The sequence below is a fragment of the Melanerpes formicivorus genome, unplaced genomic scaffold, assembly GCF_026170545.1.
Source record: "Melanerpes formicivorus ecotype bairdi unplaced genomic scaffold, bMelFor1.0.p_v2 SCAF_23, whole genome shotgun sequence".
In the NCBI taxonomy this organism is placed as follows: Eukaryota; Metazoa; Chordata; class Aves; order Piciformes; family Picidae; genus Melanerpes; species Melanerpes formicivorus.
Genome location: NW_027142375.1, coordinates 8,323,934 through 8,344,322, shown reverse-complemented (window position 1 = coordinate 8,344,322; position 20,389 = coordinate 8,323,934). Strand labels below are relative to the sequence as shown.

The window sequence follows — 20,389 nt, the reverse complement described above, 5'->3', positions numbered from 1 at the left end:
AGGAAGATATTTTGTTCTCCTTATCTTGGATATATTTGTAATAGATTTTTTTACACCCTCTCTCTGATATGCCAAGAGGCTGAATAAAATGTGCCTTGGAATACTTACCTGATGAGAGATAAGATGGTAGAGATGTGGAAACTGAGGGCCTTGACTACTTGTTAGAAGTCTGTCATCTTTCTTGCCTGACTCACATAGTTATGAAGAAAAAAGAAAACAACTGCCATGGTAAGTGAAAATTAGCAGGGCCTGACACGACTATAAATGCTAGCCAGGTTGTGATTAAATGCCTATAAAACATTATAAACTCTTACATACCATGTGTTTTGTAACTGAACCCATGTTTGGGTACACAGCAGATAGCCAGAACAGAAGCGAGTTCTGCATCGTGATTGTGACATCAAGCACATACTTTTCATTTATGAGCAGAAACAGCTGAGACTGAATTTTTGGTGTTCTGTGTCATCAGGAGAGAAGACTCAAAGGAATAGGCAGAACTACAAACAATTATATTGCACCTACTTCTTCAAGACTATCCTCAGTGAGAGCAAATTTTTCAGGACCCAAGTCTTTCAGAACTACAGAGCTTTAAAAACTTTTTTTCTTGATAAATGTATGCTACTTGCATGTCTTTTCAATTCACTCACTTTGCTAAACATTCTGTGCTTGGCAAAATGGGAGGTGAATTTAGTCTGCAGCTGTTCCCAGGCTGTTGAGTTAATTGAAAGTAGATGTGACCCAGTGTCAAAGTGGGCATTAAAATAGAAGGCTGCTGGAAATCTTAGGGTTGGTTCATGTAACTGATAAAATCCCTGGCTGCTGAGCAAGGGCTGTGTTACTGTGTGTGTGAGTGACAGCAGTGCACTGGACTGAAGTCCTGCTCTGGACCTCTCTAAAAGATGTGTTTGTCCTATCCAGAAGATGGCTGTACAGAGTGTGCCGCCACATTCAGCACAGTAAGCAATTGAAAACTGTGTTTGGCAAGTGTTTTCCCCATTGGCTTTGTCCTTTCATATGTATATGGATAAGCAAATTAAGCCCCATTCTTAGCATGGTAATGGTTGGACTATCCCAAGCAAAGCAAACACAGACAGCAAACAGTGATAGAGACTCTTACTGACATTTCAGGTACTAATTTCTTACCCATGGGGGATTTCCTCCTTGAGACAGCCTGTTTGCATTGCCTGGTTTAATTCCTCATCCACTGTAGTACACTTTACTGATCATAATTCCATTTTATATTTATTTTTTTTAATCTGGAGAAACCAGCAATGGCTATGGGCAAATAGTTGTTGCTTGCTTGCCTTCCCCTCCTAGACCCAAGGAACACAGGACTCACCTGGTGACTCGGAGAAGGCAGTTGTTTGCTGGGTTTGCTTGGGGTTTGCTGAGCTGTTTGGGGTTTTGTTGTGGTGGTGATTTCTTTTTGCTTGGTTGGTTGGGTTTGACAGCAGGCAAGGTTTTGAAAGGATAGGTAACATCACACCAGCTTGATTAATTCAAGGAGAAAATCCTCATACCTGTTGGCAGGCATTCATGACTGACCATCAGGGATGAGAATGAAGAGAAAAAAATGTCTCTGGACAGGGGAGGAGAGGAGGCAACTGAGAGGGTAAAAGAATGCAAGACCTGTGTAAAAAGGAGCTGCAGTCAAGAGAGGAAAGCTCCTGCAGTTCAGAACATACTTTTTTGCTGTTGTTGTTTTTTCCCCCTGGAAGTAGCTCAGAATATGCTCCTCTGTTCATTGCAATCAGAAGCAGGAAAGCAGGCGGCGCAAGAACTTTGACACCTCATTTTGGGAGCTGAAGGTATTTTCCTTGCCAGCCACCTTTCCTCTGAGAGGACACCTTTGCTGGGTGTGTCTGTTCCACTGCAGTGTACCCCAGAACAGCGCTGAGCCCCAGGAGTCACCACCAGTCTGGGGTTACCTGCTACCCAGGGTTCACAGCAGTTCTGAGAACTTAATACTGTGCTGAACCCTTTGATATAAATAAATAAATAAATAAATATGGCTTTCTAAGAAGAGAGAGCTGCTGAGCAGCGTTCATGGAATGTACAACAATTTCGCCCGGCAGGAATCTGCTTGCTGCCCTTCACGTTCACAAGCGGTTGTAGGGAACACCCGAGCTACCCTCAGACTCGACGGTTACAAAATACAGGAAAGCATTTTGAAACGTTTCTTCAGGGTTGAGGTCTCCCCAGTATACCTCGGGGGGAAAAAAAAAAAAAAAAAAAAAAAAAAAGAAAGAAAAAAAAAAAACACCAACCAACGCTTCCGACCTAGCGTTAAATCGCACACATCAGTTTGGCAACACAGTCAGGAGCCCTTGTCACACTGTCAGCTCCCCGCTCCCAGCAGCTTTCAAAGAATTCCTGGATGAAACGCCTTAAAACAGATCCCAAATCCTGCCCAGTGGCAGCTTTCACCTTTCCAGCCTCTCTTCATCTGCGACGATGACATCTTCTTGCCCCGGCGGGGAACTACTGCCCCGCCGTCGCCGAGTGCTGGGTACTGGGCAGAGCCGGGGGGAGCTAGCAGACACCTTCCTTGCCTCATTTCTCCGTGCCAGGACACCTGTGATGCCGGCGGGGGCGGCTGGGAGCAGTGGGTACCCAGCCACCCCCACCGGCATCACACAGCTCATCCTCGGAGTTGCGCGCAGCCGGCGAGGGTTCCCCGGCGCAGCTCGGTCCCCTCTGTGGCGGGGCAGCTCCTGGAAGAGCAGGGACGGGACGGCGGGACCAGCCGCCGATGGGGTGCACACACAGGGTGGCGCTGCGAGCCCGTGGCAAGACCGGCAGCACTATCCCCAGCACCCCTGTGTGCTGGCGGGCTGTGCCCCAGCCGGAGCACAAAATGGGAAGGGGAGGGATAGGGGAGAAGCATCCCCCTCCCGAAGAGAAAAGCAGCCTTGCAGCAGCGGGGAGAAAGTCCAGGAGAGAAGCCAGGTCAGAAAAAGTGACGGGGAGAGATGTAGACGGCAGCTTCTTGCTCCCGAAAGAAGCAGCAATACAGCAAAGGGAAGACAGTCCAGGCGAGGAACCGGGATGGGCGAGTGGCCGGATTTGTGGCCAGTGGGAGGCGCGCTTGTAACGCGGGGTGCGGCTGGAGGTTCCATCGAGTACATAGGAAAAAGCAAACATAGGTTCCTATCTCAAGAGATGTGGCCAAGCACAAAGTACAGTGTGCCGTCATTTAAAAAATAAAATTAAAATTAAAAAATAAAAATTATTGTTTCCCTGTCCCCACAAAGGAAACTTAAACGGCATTACATCTCCCCAGGAGCTAAAAGATCCTCCTGCCCACTCATCTCTTTCCCTCTTTCCCTAACCAGGGGCAAAGTTTCTGTGTCATTATTTGAGGAGTTTCAGTATCACAAGCTCACAACCCTCCCTTCTCCATCCCCGACCCAAAGGGAAGCCCTGGAGCCCCGACTGTGCCCAGAAAAGTTGCAGCTCCTCATGGCTGCTTTTGTCATTTTGCAGAGCAATGACACTCAGCCTGAAAAACAGAAATCTCCAAATGCCATGAGTAAAGTCACTCCCCAGGGGATGAGACCACTATCCGGGCTCTCACTGGGCCTCATGGGCAGTATACATATGCCTATTGCAAAACTGTTCACCCCTCGGGAAGTAATGCGGGGTCCCGGGTTGTTTCAAAATCCACAAGTGTAAAATGGAGTTAACTCTCTATTCAGAGTGCCCCACTGAAGCTCCTATGCAGTATTGCTCACCATTATTCCCTATTTCCCTAATCCCTTAAAAAAAAAAAAAGTTTATAATTCCAAGCAGGAGTTAGGAAACCATAGAGCTGGAAGTGCAGTGATTGCCCTAAATGGTGCAGTTTTCAGCAGTGCACACCTCCCTGGTGTGTAACAATTTCCCCACAGGTTTTAGCACAAGGGGTCCAGTTTGCTTGAAAGGATGCCACACACACCCCAGCTTTTTGGGGTGTTTCTTTTTCTTTTAATAAACAAATAAATCAATGGTTTTCTACATTTTGAAGCATATATTGCAGAATGTGCTTTCCTCCCTGGGAAGGTTAAGGAAGTTTTCAAACTATCTTTAGGATAATAAAGCAAAGCGTAATGGAATGAGCTGAGAAAGTAAACCTTGATTTAGGCTAGGGAACACGACGTTATTCTGATACAGAAGAAGGGGTTTGTCCTTTTATCACAAATCTGGTAAAAAATGTGAGCAACCACACACCTAATTTGTTCACACCTTTTCACGGCTCTTTCTTTCCAAAGCTAGATCAGAGTTCACCTCGTGGAATGTAACTAAAGTTTGACAGGTTTTGGCAAGTGCATACTTACAACCACTTGTACTGAAAGATTTGTTGGACTGCATCAAGTATCCTTACTCCACTGCCTTTGCAAATGTGAAGGTGTTGATGGCTGGATTTGCCACCACATCCACAAATAAAGTGTTTGAGATTTCGTTTCTCGCTTTCTACTTTCACATTCCTAGACTGGAAGCGAAGGAGAAGCCAAGAATCCTTTGATGGCTGTTCAGTCTGGGCAGGCACAGGCCGAGGGCAGCGGGAAAGGCACGATGCAGGCAGACACGAAGTGGTGTTTTAAATCGCTTCAGCTGTGCACATCTCCCAGCGCTGCTCTATTGAAAATTTAAACTGGAAAATGACAATGAAAAGCCGGAATAATGGGAAAAGCAGGACACGAAATTCGATAGACATTACTATGAGCTTGAAGGGGAGAGACTTAAAAGGTCAGAGAGCAAACGGGAATGGCACAATCATCTGAAGGCAGTTGGAAGGTAAGTTGATGGACACCGGTTTGACCCATGGGTCAGCAAACTAGTTTAACTCTACCTTGATCTGCACAACGCAGAGACAAGTCCCCGGCTCCTATCAAACAACTCAATGCCCTTATCTGGAAGGGTTTAGTAAAAGTAAATCAACTACAAAAAGGAGCTATTCAGCCTTCAAGTGCTGGGTTTTGCTGGTAAAAGAAAGAAAAAATTTGTGTGTTTTCACACAGCGTGGATCCAGAGTGGCAAGCAGCAGAAGCACACACTCCTCCCTGAGTGAAGTATATGTTTTACTGCTGCCTCTGTCTCACTGCCACACAGTCTTGAGAGAGAGAAACCAGTGCCTTAAACAAACCATTAACCTCCTGAGTAGTGGCATTTTGGTAGAACTTTCTTTCCAGGGTGATATCAGGGAAGCAGTTTTAGAAGTTACCCACTGCTCCATTTCCATTTGATGCCCATTTCCATCAGGACTAAAACCTCCAGGTAACATAAATGCTGCCTCTTGCTCCAACTGGGGAAATCAGGTGCTTTTATATCGTGGGGGAAGGAAAAGAAAAGGGGGGGGGGGGGGGGAGGGGGGGGAAGAAAAAAGGGGGGGAAAAAAGAGAGAGAGAGAGAAAGGGGGAAACACTGTGCAAACTGTTGCTTTGTTTCAGTAGGAAACTTCATGGGCCTCTGATGGTTGCATTTGTAATGAAGCAAAAAGAGAATGCAGCTCTGAGAAACCCAAACCAAAACAACCACCATTTCCAGTGCACATTAAAAGCCTCTTCACATCCCTACACCATAAAAAGAACCAAAATCTTGAATCCATCTGGAGCTGACTCATTGGCACTTTTTTTGCTCCCCATTGTAATACTTTCTGTTTAGGTTATTACTGATAATGTGCTTTACATGGATGCACAGAAGTTCGTTCTGCTATGCTCTAGCCCTGTTTTTTCTGTACCCTGACAGTGAGCATCACTCCCTATGCAATCCAAGAGCACAGCCTTCCAGAGAACAGCACTTCCTCCACATTTCTCCCTCCAGAAAGTGTTAAGAGAAAGTGTCAACAGTTTTGAGTGGGGTTTGGGTTTTGTTGGTTTGGTTTGGTTTCTTTTGGGAAAACACTAAGCAGATGCCCTAACTGAAAAATACACGAGCTTGTAAGAACCCCTCGCTATAGTGTTTTTACTGATGTTCAGGGGCAGCTGTGGGCAAGATATAAAGGACAGAGCAGTGGCAGCAGCGCTGGCCCTGATGGCTGACAGCATCCGCAGCCCTTGAAATCGCAGCGGTTCCCGGTCCTGCGGGAAAAACGCCTCCGGACGAGAGGGAGTTTTCACTCACAACCGAGAAGTTTCCCACCCCTTAGACCTGCAGAAGTTAGCGCTCACTACGGCAATTAGCATCGCTCCCAGCCACAACACGTTACCTAAGAATAAAAGCGGCAGCCTACACGTATTTTGTCTTTTAAAGCAGTAATGACCCTCGGCATTTCAGTATTAAATCGCCTTTCACAAGGAAACTGGTGCCATGCGAAAAATAAAGTCCAAGGAGGAGGAGTATGCAAAGCAGTCCCTCAGGCACAGCTGGGTTTGCTGGAGGGGCCATATCATTAGTTTGGTAAGAGTTTTTAAAAAGAAACCTCAATGTCTTTCCGTCAGCTTCCTCTACTAGTGCACTACCGATAAAAATGCACGAAGCAGAACATCAACTTACTTGCTTTAATGCCTCAAAGCTGCTCTCATTAGGTGCTACAATTTACAACGAGATTTAACTTATCGTATTTTCACTTTTCTCGAAACTCTAGCGAATGCTCAAGGCATCTGAGCTCAGAGCAAATCGTTGCCTGTGTTAAAAAAAAACCAACAAAAAAGAAGAAAAACAACTGGCTGACCTAAGGTAGAATGTTTTATCTGGAGTTTATTAATACCATTTAAAATATTACAGATAAAAATCAATTACATTTCATGCATTTAAAATGCAAATCTAAAATGTTCCAGCGAAGGGCTTTCCATTTCAATGTGAAATATCCAAATTATTTCAACATTACAATGAGACAATTAGTTTGCAGCACTGCAAACTGCTAATGTAGTGTCAGGAGTGTTTATTAACATTTATCAATATTATTTTCAGGAAATACACATAGGCCAACGTTAGTTCAGTTTCACTTGGACAATTTATTTAATACATGGGTCGTGGCGAACCCACTTTATGAAATATAGGAGAACTCTCACTGTAACTATACCTGAACTGCCAGCAAATGCAAATAAGTACATGCTCCATTAAATTAAATGTCATTCAACATTTATCAAATATTGTTTGCTTAATTACAGTTGTATGCCTACCTAAATTAATATTCAAGCAAAACCTATATCCTGAAGTGCAATTTGATGTGCACTTCAAGGAAGGAGTCCAGAAAAAGAATGCAGTGAACCAAGACTGCAACAATACCGCTTTCTCATGACAGGAAAAGAAATAGAATTTATTAAAAATAATTAAAAAAAAAAAAAACTTTAAAAGAGGAAAGAAAAAAAAAAGGGAGGGGAAAAAGAAAAAAAGAAGGAAAAAAAAAAAAAAGCTCGAGTGTACTTCAATATATTCTCAAATATTTACTGGAAGTAATTTACAAGAAAAATACTATACAAAATCGTCTCCTGGACAACTGCACCTCACACCGGTACATTGGTGGAGTTATATTTAATTGTTAGCTAATCTAGAACGATTCCCCAGTTGTACAAACCTATAGGTTCAGACGTATCTTACAAATATTTTATTTTCCTATCCCCCCCACCACATGTCCCCGGCCTCTCTTTTTTGGCATTGGAACTACAGCTTCGCTTAAAACCCAGGGTGTTTCTTCATTTGTTTGGAGTTTAAAAATATAGAACTTCCAGTCTAATTTAATTTCCAGCGTGTTTCGCGATTCCTCCTCAAACGGGAATGGTACAAATGCGCTGGCAAAGGGAATGAAATTTGGACTCGGGGAGGTAAACGATTTGCTCAGATTAAAAAAAAAAAAAAAAAAAAAAAAAAAGAAAAGAAAAAAAGAAAAAGAAAAAAAGAAAAGAAAGAAAAAGAAAGGCGGGGGGGGGAGGCGGGGGCAGAGGGGGGAAGCACTCAGCTGCCCCGGTCCCGAGAGCAGAAGAGCACTGAGCAGTTAACGAGACGAGCGCAGTTCTGAGGCTCGGGGACAGCCCCCGCGCTGCCGACGCTGCCGTAGGATCCCTGGCCGCAGGCAGCCCCGGCCCGCCCGCTCGCACCTCCCGGGGCACGGCGCTGTTCTATCGGCTCTAGTGGCGGAGGGAGGGGGTGCCGGACGGTTCCCAGCAGGGGCGCAGAGGGGAAACTTGTGTTTTTCTGCTCTAAAAGCAACCCGAGGTGGGCGAAGAGAAGGTGGCCACAGGGCTGCCCCACGGGGGGCCGCGACTCTCGCACTTTGCCTTGCGTTCCCTGCCCCGTCGCGGGGGTTGCGCGACCCAGAAGCACCAGCCGCCCCATACGAGGCTCCGGGCGCGCAGCGAGGCGTCCGCCGGGCCTGAGAGCGATCCCTGCGGAGCCGCACCGGCTACTTACGTGTCCGCGTCCCCGCCGCGGGGCTGCGCACCCAGAGGGCAGCGGGGCGAGGGGGCGCGACGGCTCCGCGCCTCCGCCCGTCACTCCAGGCCGTTGCGGTGGCCGGGCTCGGGGGGCGGCAGCAGCTCCGGGGAGTGACAGGGCGGGCTGCCGGCTGCGCTGTGCTCACTGTCGGTGTCGCTGCCCTTCTTGCCACCGGGGCCGGGACCGCCGCCAGGGCCACCGGGGCCGCCAGCGCCTCCCGGGCCGCTGTGGGTCTTGACGTGCTTGCTGAGGTGGTCGCTGCGCATGAAGCGCTTGTTGCAGACGGGGCAGGCGAAGCGCTTCTCGCCTGTGTGGGTCCGCAGGTGCCGCTGCAATTCGTCGGAGCGAGTGAAGCGCTTGCCGCAGAAGAGCCAGTTGCAGACGAAGGGACGCTCTCCCGTGTGCCAGCGCAGGTGCGCCTTCAGGTGCGAGGTCTTGCCGTAGACCTTGCCGCAGCCGGGGATATGGCAACTGTGCAGCCCTTTGCGCCGCAGGCTGGCCCCCGCCGGCCCCAGCCGCTCGGCCTCCTGGCAGTTGGGGCAGTCGCAGGTGGCGCGGCCCGAGTAGCGGCGAGCGGAGGAGCGCGGCGAAGCGGCCAGAGGTGCGGTGGGGCCGCCACTCAGCATGGAACCCCCAGCGCCGGCCAGCGGCGAGGGGGCCGAGTCCGGGTAGGAACCGGGCAGCACCGGTTTAAATCCGTCCATGAGGTGCTGGCCGGCAGGGCTGAGGAGGTGTGAGGAGGCGCCGCTACTGAAGGCCGAGTGGCTCAGGCCCGAGTAATCCGAGTTGTAACCGCCCAGCGGCGAGTGGAGCGAGGTCTGGAGCCCGCTGGCTGCCGGGTGCAGCGAGCCGGGCAGGGCGGCCGCCCCGTTGGGGCTCTGCACGTCGATCCAGCCGGCGCCCACGTCCCACCAGCTGGAGGCGCCCGCCGAGCCCACCTCACCGGCGCTCAGCCCCGGGTGCGAGGGCTTGAACCAGGATTCGTAGGGGTGCGCCATGCCCACCCGCGGGTAGATGCCCTGCAGCCCCTCCACCGACGTGTGCACCTTGGAGATGAAGACGGGCTGGTGCGCCCCTGCCTCTTGTCCCGCTGCCCCGCCGCCGCCTCCTCCTCCGCCGCCGCCGCCTGCACTGCCTGGTGCCTGGAAGACGGAGTAGTCGTTGGCGAAGGGCGAGCTGGCGGCCGCCGCGCTGCTGGAGGTGAGGGAGAAGGCGCTGGAGCCCGGCGAGCCGCCGCAGCTGAACGAGTCCGAAACGAGTGCGGCCGCTGCCGCCGCTGCTGCCGCCGCCGCCGCCGCCGCCGAGGAGCCGTTGCGAGCCGCGCCCGCCACGCCGAAGCCCGGGAGGCCAGAGCCCACGGCACTGCAGCTGCCCGCCGAGGACGAGGAGGAGGAGGAGGAGCGTTTCCAGGGGTGGAAGCCTTTGCCGAAGGAGGACGCGCTGTCCGAGAGGGCGGACGGCGATGGGCTGGGGCTGCCGATCTTGTTGCAGGTCGCGGCGAGCATGGCCAGCGGCGTGGAGCCTACCCGCGGTTCCTCCTGCGGGCACAGAGGGGAGAGGGCCGTCCCGCCGGCGTCAGGGTCGGAGCGGCCCCACCGCCGCCCGCCGCCCCGCGCCCCGAGCCCGGCCCCTCTCCGCTCCGCCGCCCGGCCCCGAGCGCAGTTTCTCGGCTCCCGCGGGAGGATCCCCTCCCGGAGCCGGTACCGCGGATTTGCCTTTTTTTTTTTTTTTTTTCACTACCCAAACCTCTTCCCACGGAGGAGCTTGGGAAACGTTAAAAAAGAGGGGGGGAAAAGAGGGGGGGAAAAGTTGTGTCTGTTACCGTAGCTTTAAAGATGCCCTCGGCACAGCGGCAGCTACGTTTCAACCTGTTCCCTTTCCCCAGGACCTGGCTAGTCCCCGTCCCTCAGGCCAGTAAGACTGTTTTCTTAAACACAGAATTGTAGGATTATCAAATTAGTCCTTTTTTTTTTTTTTTTTGTTTTCCTTTTAAACAACAAAAAAGCGCTTCCATTTACGTACCAACGACAATTAAATATATATGTAAATTTAACACATGTATGTACACACAAGTTCAACGTACCTGCTGCACACGGCGGGCTGTGTTATTTTTAAGGGAAATAAAAAAAGCCACAATCTGTTGCAAATTAGAAATTGCTCACAAAAGTACGATAGTTTGGGGGTTGGTTTTTGGGTTGGTTTTTTTTTTTTCCCCCTTTCCAGCAGTCACATGTAAAGAAGAAAGGCCACTTCTCCGGGGGCACAGGAACAGCACAGCCCAGGCTGTAGGTTCTTTCTACAAATGCCCTTAAAACCTTTTCCTGCTCACTGAAAAGTGACTCTGCCCCCTTTTCCCCCTCTCGCTCTTTCTTTTCTCCTAAACTCACTTGTACTTAAGTTTAAAAAAAAAAAAAAAAAAAAAAAAAAGGGAGAGAGAGAGGAGGAAAAAAAAAAAAAAAGAAGGCTGAATAGAGGAGACTGATAGCCCCGGTCAAGACAGGGGTTATTTTAACCCCCTCCAATCGACAATAAAAAGAAACCAATTAAACCAGCAAGAGAAAAAAATCCTTAGACTCACCCCTAGAAGTGAAGTTGCCATCACACAAAAGTGCCCTCCTCTCAGAGGATCTTTTTTATATTGATAAATCAGAGGCAGTGTTTTTTTTAGAGGTGTGCAATACAATGATCAGTTCCGCCCATTCCACCACAATTGTAGCTCCCTCGCCGGCTTTGAAGTGCCGCTGAGCCGCCGCCAGCCAATCCCCGGCCTCGACGACGTGACTGCGTGAGGTCATCAGCGCTGTCGAGCCCCGTCGTCAACGGGGCTCGACAGCGCTGATGACCTCACGCAGTCACATCGCCGAACGCTGCGGTCCCGGTCCTGGTTCCGGTTCTAGTCCTAGGCCCGGTCCGGAGAGGCCTCGCGCCCCGGGTCGAGCTGTTTCCTCTCGGCCACCCCTTTTTCCGTCACCCACCACCCCCTGTGCGCGTTATCTGACAACAGGTTATATGGGGGGGGGGATGGGGGGGTGAGAGGTTTTACGTTTGTTTGGATTTTTATATCATCATTATCTCAGCCTTACTATTATTATGGGCGAGTGCGGGAGCATCCCGTCTCCCGGCGGGGTACCCTCTGCTCAGTCCTCCCTCTCCCCTTTATTTCGATACTTGTCTCAGCAAGCGGCAGGGGGATGGTGGTGGGGTGTGTGTGAAACACTTCAGGCGCTCGCTGGCTGCTGTGTGTCGTCGTCCGTGCATCCGTTCCCCTTCATCCTCTCCCCCCGCGCCGCTCTCTCCGTTTCAGGCGTGATTTGGGGTCGGAGGTACGCGGCGGAGCTTTGCGGAGCGCGTCCCCGGAAGAGCCCACCCGAGCGGCACAATTCCATGCCGCCCGGTCCCGGAGCAACCGGGGGTCGGAGGCGACCGCTTTGCTCCTCTCAGCTTCTTGCCTAGTGCCAGGAGGCTGTGGGGAAGGGCAGAGGCGGCGCAGACCGGCCCAGGGGTGGGGGCAGCCGTCCGCTGAGGCCACCCTGGCCCGGCCAGGTGCGCGCACCCCCGCAAGTTTTCCGCAGCAACGTCCTCACGGAGCTTTGCTTCCTGAGGGTTGTTTTTCTCCTTCTCTCGGCTTCGGTTTTGACCCGTTTCCGTGTCGTGGGGATATTGACTGTACATCATATCTATTGATCAAGGGGGGTAACGTACATTATCATACTTTGAAGTAAGAGTGAAGTAAATTAATGAACTGCTTTCTTTCTCCGAAGGCTGGCGGTTACCATAAATGTCGCGTTTCTCTCCGCGAGCTGCTCTGAATGATTTTAGCCTGTTGAGAAGGCGTGACAGGCCAGCCCAGAAGGAGGAAGGGGTGGGGGAAGGAGGGAACTCCGTTTAACAAATAAAAAAGAATTAACTTCATTGCTTTGGTCTCCTTCTATAATGATATTCATTTTACAGACCTAACGCACACTTGTTTAAATTTCGGGTTTAATTTAATCAATACTATCACCCGCGACGAGGGGAAGAACATTTCCCGGAGATACTCCCTTCTACGAATGCTTATTAACTTTTTATCTCTACTTCCTTTATCTGCTGGAAGTGAGGAGGAACTATTAAGACATAGATCAGAAGGCGTAAAAGTAAAACAAGCATCGTGAGCATTTTATTTTAGAGAAACAGAAAATCGCATTGTGTGGTGTGCCAGGTTAGGTAAAAAGACCGACACGCATTCCTTTCATCCCCAGAAAGTCTCAGACACTTTGCCATCCACCGGGGAAGGAGCAGGCGTTAGCGATATATCTCTTTTTAGGAGAGCCTCGCTGAGTGGGTCTTTCATTCACATCCGTATTTTGTTTGCACTTGTCTGCCCAGAGGAAACGTGCCATTTCTTGATCTTATTCGTGATGGGGTTCTCTTTTTTTTCCTGTTTTTCTTTTTTTTTCCCCCTCTTCTTAATTTTCAGTGCGTTTTTCCTCTAAAAACACTGCGAAAACTCGTTGTAAGTATAGTCGTGCAAATCTTTACAAGGGAACTCAACAGACAGGGAGGGGGGGAAAGGCAAATAATACACCAGAACCGAATAGAAATCACAAAACTCCTGTCAGTGGCATCTTCCTGCTACTCTGGGAATTTCACTGAAACTGGAAAAGCAGCAGCTTCTGAACTTTGAGAGCGGGGAGCTGATCTCTTGAATTCGCCGCGGAAACATCTGTAACCTTCTCTCTTTGTATACATTGCCTGCTGGGCAAAGGATTTAAGGAAGCTTACAATTTTGTTTGCATTTGCTTTATTGACCACTGCACTTAAGGGTGCAGTACATCAACATAATATGCAGGTGGAGGTGGGGGGGAAGCCAGCAAGGAGAGGTTTTCCCGAAATTAATTAAAACTTTTTTATTTTTTTTTCCCCCCATTTGAAGTTTAATGTACGGGAGTAGATAAATGTTCATGCTGTTTCTTGAAAACCTGTGGGATCCACTCTCAATAAAGCTAAAATCTATTAGCATTCTGTATGCATCTGCAGCATAAATTTCATTTGAATTTCAAATTTAATAAACCAGGAGGTTTTTAATCATCCCTGGTTTTATTTGTTTGATATTAACATGCTTATTGACCGGGTCTGTTGACCAGTTTGATCATTACAGGACAGCAAAAAGTTAATTAAAACGACCACAGCTCCTTAATCATATCATCTGTCTCATCCATGTCGCTCCCTTTATTACAGGCTATGATGGATAGTCTCCCAGATTAATTTCTCTGTTTCTTCGATTTGGACAACAGCTTTTGGGACCTAATTTACATCCTGGGAACAACTTGCTCAAGTCTAGCTAACATCTTGTGTCTACAATATACATTAGCAATCTCGGAACTTTAGCCACAAAGATAGCTGTGCTAATCTTTCCGGGGAGGGGGAATTTTCCTCTGAAAAAGAAAAAGGAAAAAAGACCTCGCTCCTCCGGTCTGCGGACGGCGAGCAGACAGAGGGATGGACAGACTGCTGGACCAGGGGTGCTTGTCTGCCTGCAGACAGATCTGCTGGAGTGTAAAGGGGAGAGGTCTCTTCGGGGAAACGGAGGTCCGTGCTGTTTGAACGGGCGCAGCTGGAAAGATGGACCTGACCGCTGACCACACTCTATGTTGAATGTCTGTGTTAGCGAGGGATTGCATTTCAGGATACCCTTGCGCCAGTTTAGGGGCACACACATTAGAACCTGACCCACCTTATGCCTTCCCGGCTGCAGGGCTCCGCTCCTCCGTCTTACTAATGCCCATCGACGACGAAAACCTGTTTCCCAGCGGCTTCCAGCTTCGCTCAATGGGTTTGCACAGGGAAAAAACCCTGAACGGGGGCCTTTCCCTCGCCCTCCCCGGGCTCTGTGCGCTGAAGGCCACTACCTTCCCACCGACTTAGTCCCACCGTGCCGCGCCCGCTGTCCCTGAGGAGGTGGCGGCCAGGAGGTGTCTTCTCCGTCAGCCACCTTCACCTGGAAGACATACCGAGGGGTGGCAACCAACTCTTCAGGACCGGGAGGGCTCGGCATGGACGAGGAGAGGAAAAAGGGGAATATCACGTAAATGAAATAAAACAGCCACCGTCCAGAAAGGACCGTGCGATGTCTGGCAGTTGCCGAGCATAGGGGGTGATCAATGTCGTTCTTTAAACTCCATTCTCACCTGGGCTTTGCAGTGGTTTACCTGGGACTTTTCTCTCATCTCACTGGGTAGCTGCGCTGGCCGGGGTTTGCAGGCACCAACTGCAGCCCGGCGGCAGCGGACAGTATGTGTGTGCCCGCACCTATGGCCGTGAGCTTACTGGTGGTGTTCCTTCCATCAAACTGGTCTGTTAGAGGTACCTGCTAACTCGTCCAGGCTCCCCATCCTCTCCCTGCCCCGCGTTTCCCAGTCCAGCCGCGGCGCAGAGCGCAACCTTGAGCGGCCTGGCTGCTCCCACGTCCCAGCTACAGGGAGATGCCCGGCAGAGAACGGGCTTCTGGCTGAGCCACTTTGGACAGGGCACACACTGACCTGCCTGCTAGCAGTCGGCTGAGGCGACTGACACCGGTGTCTTTCGGCATTTATTAGTTTATTTGTCTGGGGCTGTGATAAGAAAGGGTGGGGGAAGGGGGGGAAGCAAGCCGGCAGGGCTCTGAAAGGTCCCTGTAATTCGATTAGATTAGACTGGAAGACGTCGTGCACTTGCTGGTGAGTGAGTGCCTGGGGAGGGAGAGAAAGAGGCACCTTCACACTCACACTGTTTACACTGCTGGTGTGAGCCCAGGGCCGACCCGCGTCTCCTCCTTCTTCTCCCTTTTTTTTTCCCTTCCCCCATCCCCTAGCCACCCCCCCCCCACCCCCCGCTATGTTATAGCTGTGCTCGCACCGGCGGTTCCTAGGAGGTCATGTAAGTACCGAGAGGCACCGGCGAGGAGAGCGACCTCCTGGGCTGGGCAGAAAGAGGAGCTCCGCCGCCTCCCGCGGAGTCGGGCACCTGGGTCCTTCCTCGAATAGATTTGTTTAGGCTACTTTCTTTTTTTCCTATTATATATCACTTTCTCCCAGACACCGCTTACAGTTAAAAACTACTAAATTCTTCTTCTCAGCGGTATTGATTTCTTTTCATTCTGCTCCGTTAGCAGAGGAGGTAATGCTTCCAGATTATCCCACGTCTCCTCCAGACGGTTGACAATTGCAATCGCAGTTTCGGGAAGATAAATGTTACTTTGGGAATTGTGTTTAATTACAAATAATCTAGGAGCTGCTCTAGGTCCGATGGTTTAACCACACGTGTTCAAATCATTGTACAAGCTTTACAAACGGGTGACAAGATAGAGTAAACGTTTGAAAAATGGGTGTGCAAGACAGGACGTTCCCATTAGATAGGCTGCCTAAAGCTGTGCCACGCTTCGAAATACATACCATTTATATTTAAACATAAATATACAAGTATATAAACATACACAGACATATATATACACATGCTCGTGTGTGTGTATATGTGCTTGTATACGATTGTGTGAGTGTTACAGACACTTCGGCATATCCTACAAATCCTACGGCTTTCCACGCATGTATGTATTTATTTCTTTGTTCTGCCAACTGCACAGAAGTGTCGATCCGGCAAATAAAATAAAGGAAAATAATAATTTAAACAGAAAAATCTTTGCTTGCTGCCCTTTGCGAAGTGGAAGAAGCCGTGGTCCTCCGGGTTAAGATGTACTTTCCGAGCACTAAGCCAGGAAGGGTTCGCCCACCACGGTTCGCACTCTAGGAGTGCACCGCAGCCTTCTCTTGAATGGAGAGTTCCTGTGATCTGACTTGAGAGACCCTAATATTGATATATTTACCGTTCCTCTTTCAATGTAGCTGCCACCTTTCCCTGTCGTTATTTGCCTATATGGCAGAGCAATTAGGTCACCCCCCTCTCGCCGCCCCCCCACCCCCAGCAGCCTTATTAAGTTGATGGGAGCGGGAGGGGAGGCGGGAGAGCAGCGAGAAGGAGGCAAGGTGGCGAACAGGTTATTCTCTTAACCCGACCTGGCTGCAGGAGCGAGATGAGCAACACTGAACAGATGTCCCCATTTAAGCCATTCTTTTCCCACATGCCTGCTGGATGCTGCCAGGGCGCAGGAAGCTTGCTGCAGACCTGGCCCATTCCCGGCCATTATGGCCAAGTTATTCTGGACCAGTGAGCACGAACAAAATAGGCTTCAGATCGCGTGCTTGAGAATAATTCGACTCCGAGCCCTGGAAGAGCCCCCTCTCCTCATTTTTTTAAGGGTTGGGGGGGGACGGGGACGTGTTTTAGCTGTGATCGCAGAAGAACTTCTCAAAAGACTGTCAGCCCCTTCCCCCTCCCTCTCCGGCAAATATGGTATAATTTACAGAGCAACTTAATAATCCGAGGGGCACCGCAAAAGCCCTTTGCGTTGTAAACCGCTTCTAATTACCTGCCAGAGCAATTAGCTGACTATCACGAAGAAATTAGATCGCTCAATGTAGCATAAATAATGCGAATAATTTTGTAAGGAGAATGGAAAGCGAGACCTGGTGTTTCTTTATAAGGAAATAACACCTCGTACTGTACGAACCCTACATGAACACATATTAATGTCTAGGCATGCACGGAAATGAATCCGAACACGAACCCTCTGGCTTAGATTCAGCACTTTCTTCATTTACATATGCGGGGTGAAAGTCGGCTTCCAGGCGTTTAGATACAGAGCTCTTCCAGATCACAGTAATTAACACATAGCGACTTCAATAGGAAAACCTGTTTTCCAGATGATTTTTACAATGCGGCTTTATGTCTCATTTGGCAGTTTAAATAGCTGGAGTTGTTTTCTGGCTGCATCTCCACTATCATCTGTTGAGCATATTTTGCCTAGAATACTGACCAAAACTTCCGAGCTCATTTTTGTGAAAAATAGATCACTAATACACTGGGCATGCCTAGAGATTTCGGAAGGCATTTCGTCTCATGTGGATTAGTTCTTCGAGAAGATTTTATAGAACAGCCGTGGAAGGTTGTGCTGTTTTAACACTTATGTTGTCTTTTTTTTCTTGCTGCATTTCACCTTGAAGGATCGAAAGCCTTTTGCACCATTCTCACAGGTTGAATATTTTAGCTCAAGGGGGAAATGCTGTTTTCCAAACTAAAAATTTACGGGTAATAGACAATCTGCAGGGATTTAAAATGTACTGCAGTCTGCAGGGATTTAAATGCCCCCAAGAATTAGGCTATTAAATAGCACCCTTTGCGGGATACTTCTTCACGAGGATGAATCTACGGCTGCAGAACTGCGGAAGGAGACCGTGCTCACAAACGGCAGGACCGTCGTGTAATGGAAGTGCCTTTACAGCTGAGTTCAGCTGAAGTGGATTTGCTTCTGTTGTGTTCCTCCCTTCATCTCCCGTACTGAGAAAAGTCCTACTCAGAAATCTAGAAGTGAAGGTGCCAGAAGGTAGTAAAGCTCATTCCGACCTCAAACTACAGATAGTTCCTGCTCGGAGGCACTCTGGGATTTACCATAACTCGTTATAGGAGTGCTCCGAGTTATGAATAAACACAACTCATTAGGTTTATCTTTGATATATAGAAGCGGCAGCGTACACTGTGGTTCTTTTAAACGCATCTTTGGAGGGAGGAAAAGCTGATTGTATGAGCAAATCTTCCACAAAATTTCAGAACATTTTTTTTTCTCCTGCTCGAATGCTAACACAGCAGCTACGAAGTGGCTCATCAGATACCCTTGTCGCCAAGCTGTCTCCGCAAAAGTTGCGATTATATCTGAACACGGTTTCTAAGCTTCTTCAGGTCTTGAACGGGACGGCTCAGCTGTTCCGCAGCCCCCACGTAGCACATACAACGTGTTTAACGATTCTTGCTCGGCGGCTAATTAGAGACGGCTTTGAAGCTCCATTACCGGCAGCAAAATTATTGCGGTCAGTTTAGGCCAAATTCTGCAGTCCTTAATGGAGCGAAACTCCCATTGAAGTCAATGGGATAGAAGTCAATGGGCGTTGTGCTCTATTAAGGAGCACAGAATGTGTCCTTTTGTGATTTAGAGATTAAAAATCGGTATCGGTAAAATGGACGTTTAAAGCAGTCACACTCTCCGGGCGGGATTTCGTCTGCCACACGGGAAGGGCCCGATCCCACCACGTGGGCTGAGCCCCGTGGCTCCCGTGGGAGATGCTGAGGGCAGGATCCGTGCCAGGAAGGTTATTAATCATCAACAGGGGCCGGAAATAAGGAGTTCCCCAACGCTTCTGAAAGAAGCAAAATTTCAGCATCCCGTGGGCTTCAGCCCTCTGGGACCCTCGAGAGCGTCAGTGCTGTGGGAGAAACGTGGTCCACCCCACGGCCCCAGGCTGATTCCCAACCTCCCGGAGAGATGGGGGCGTCCCGGCCTGGCACCTCCCCGCCCTCTGGGGTGATGTCCCTAGCCACTGAAGGAAGAGGCACGATCCCAAGCAGGGATTTAGATGCTGAGACTCCTGCTTGAGGATACAGGAACCAGCCTCTGTGGAGACCCCAGACAGTGCGTCGCTGGGACAGAAGCGCAGCGCTTGGAAAGTCACGCTCCTAACCGTGACCACCTACTGCTGTCAACGCAATTTGACAGCCAAATTCGGAACGCAGGCTTAAGGTGCTGGTTTTGGCAAACCCTTGAAGTGAGGCTTGACCGTGCATTATGAAACATTTCCTTATTACAGGCGCGAAATAGCACTGAAAACGCATGAGGAGAAGCCCGTTTTACACAACCGAAAGACGCGCTGCAGGTTGCTTAAATAGGACTGTAGCTCAATATTCCTTCTCTCTGCGGGGAACTGGCGGAGGTGTGGGGGGCAGAATATAGCGATATAGCGATCTTCCTTTCTTCTTGTTGCTGCCCTAGTGGAAAGTAAAAGCCTTCAGAAAAACTTTACAGCATTTTTCCCTGAGCGCGGAGGGGCACACACAGCTGATCCTCTAGGAAGCTGTGCACAATTAAGACTCATTTTCTTTCTGCTGGAACAATTAATTGCACAAATGAAAGGTCAGACATGTGCTTTTCCTATGTTTATCAACCACAATAATGAGCCCCTTCTATTTTTTCCCCCAGTGCGTTATATTGCAACAAAGTGCTGCCGCAGTGCCGTTTCTCTGGGTAAACATCTTCAAAGGCGATTCAGCTCCGCCGGGCCGTACATATATATGTATATATAAAGGATGCGATGACCGAGGCGAGGTGAGACTAGCCTCGCCCTTCTTGAAAACTGGCAAAGGAAAGGCACCTTTTCCCCCGCAGTGCTCCTCCTGTGCCCCCCAGTCGAGCCTGACTGAGCCCAAGGGGGGGCGATCTGGTCCCCACGGTGTTTCTTTGTCCCTCGTGGTCCATATTACAGGGCGAGATGGAGCCTGCCCCTCTTCCCCAGAGATACGGGACAACTCGGCAAGTTTTCACTGCTTGCTTCCAGATCTGCTTACTACTGGAGCGATAGGCTGGCAATACCTCCTTACCCATGACAGGATTCTTTCCCTTTGTAGGAGACTTCTGCTCACATCCTCAAGGATAAAACTGCCAATTCAGTTTTTCACACCAGCTTGGGTGGTGGGTTCATTGGACTACATCTAGTACCTGTGTATGCTGTCCAATATTTTCATTGAGAGATTCACTTTTCTGTCCCTGTTATTTGGGGGACAAGTCACCACCGGGATTGTGCTTGGTGGGGAACATAGTACTGACAAAGTAGTTTTCTCCCAGGCAGTATGTTACCCAGCATGCAACTGTCCAGGACATGTACCCTGTGTGTGATGTTCTCCTTAACTTCAATATGCTCGCACTCACAGTGGATAGGTTTTTCACTGATTTGACCCTAATTGAACATAAATATCTCTGCTCTACTGACACACATGAACTGATGGAGGAGAATAACCGTACTGGGAATAGGAGAGAGATTTCAGGAGCCACACATTGAGCATGAGGAGATTTTTCATGTTGAAGCAGTCTAACGTGTTGTGCCTCTTCAGGATTGAGTCAATTTAAATTTTTTTTTTT

At 49.4% G+C, this 20,389-nt stretch overlaps 1 protein-coding gene across 1 annotated transcript; it reads right to left on the bottom strand.

The window, feature by feature from the left end:
* Positions 1–8,411: 8,411 nt before the first annotated feature.
* Positions 8,412–10,969, bottom strand: SP8 (Sp8 transcription factor). The gene is made up of 2 exons (XM_068152545.1): positions 10,934–10,969; positions 8,412–9,893 (listed from the first exon to the last, which is right to left on the bottom strand). The coding sequence occupies exons 1-2, from the start codon at positions 10,952–10,954 to the stop codon at positions 8,412–8,414; spliced, it is 1,503 nt and encodes a 500-aa protein (XP_068008646.1). The 5' UTR covers positions 10,955–10,969.
* Between the last annotated feature and the right edge of the window lie 9,420 nt (positions 10,970–20,389).

Bases quoted from the DNA above. Each gene is read 5' to 3' on its own strand.
- SP8 (XM_068152545.1), bottom strand. From the start codon at position 10,954: ATGGCAACTTCACTTCTAGGG. The intron at 9,894-10,933 runs GTGAGTCTAAGG...CTGTGCCCGCAG, and splicing joins TGGCAACTTCACTTCTAGGG to GAGGAACCGCGGGTAGGCTC.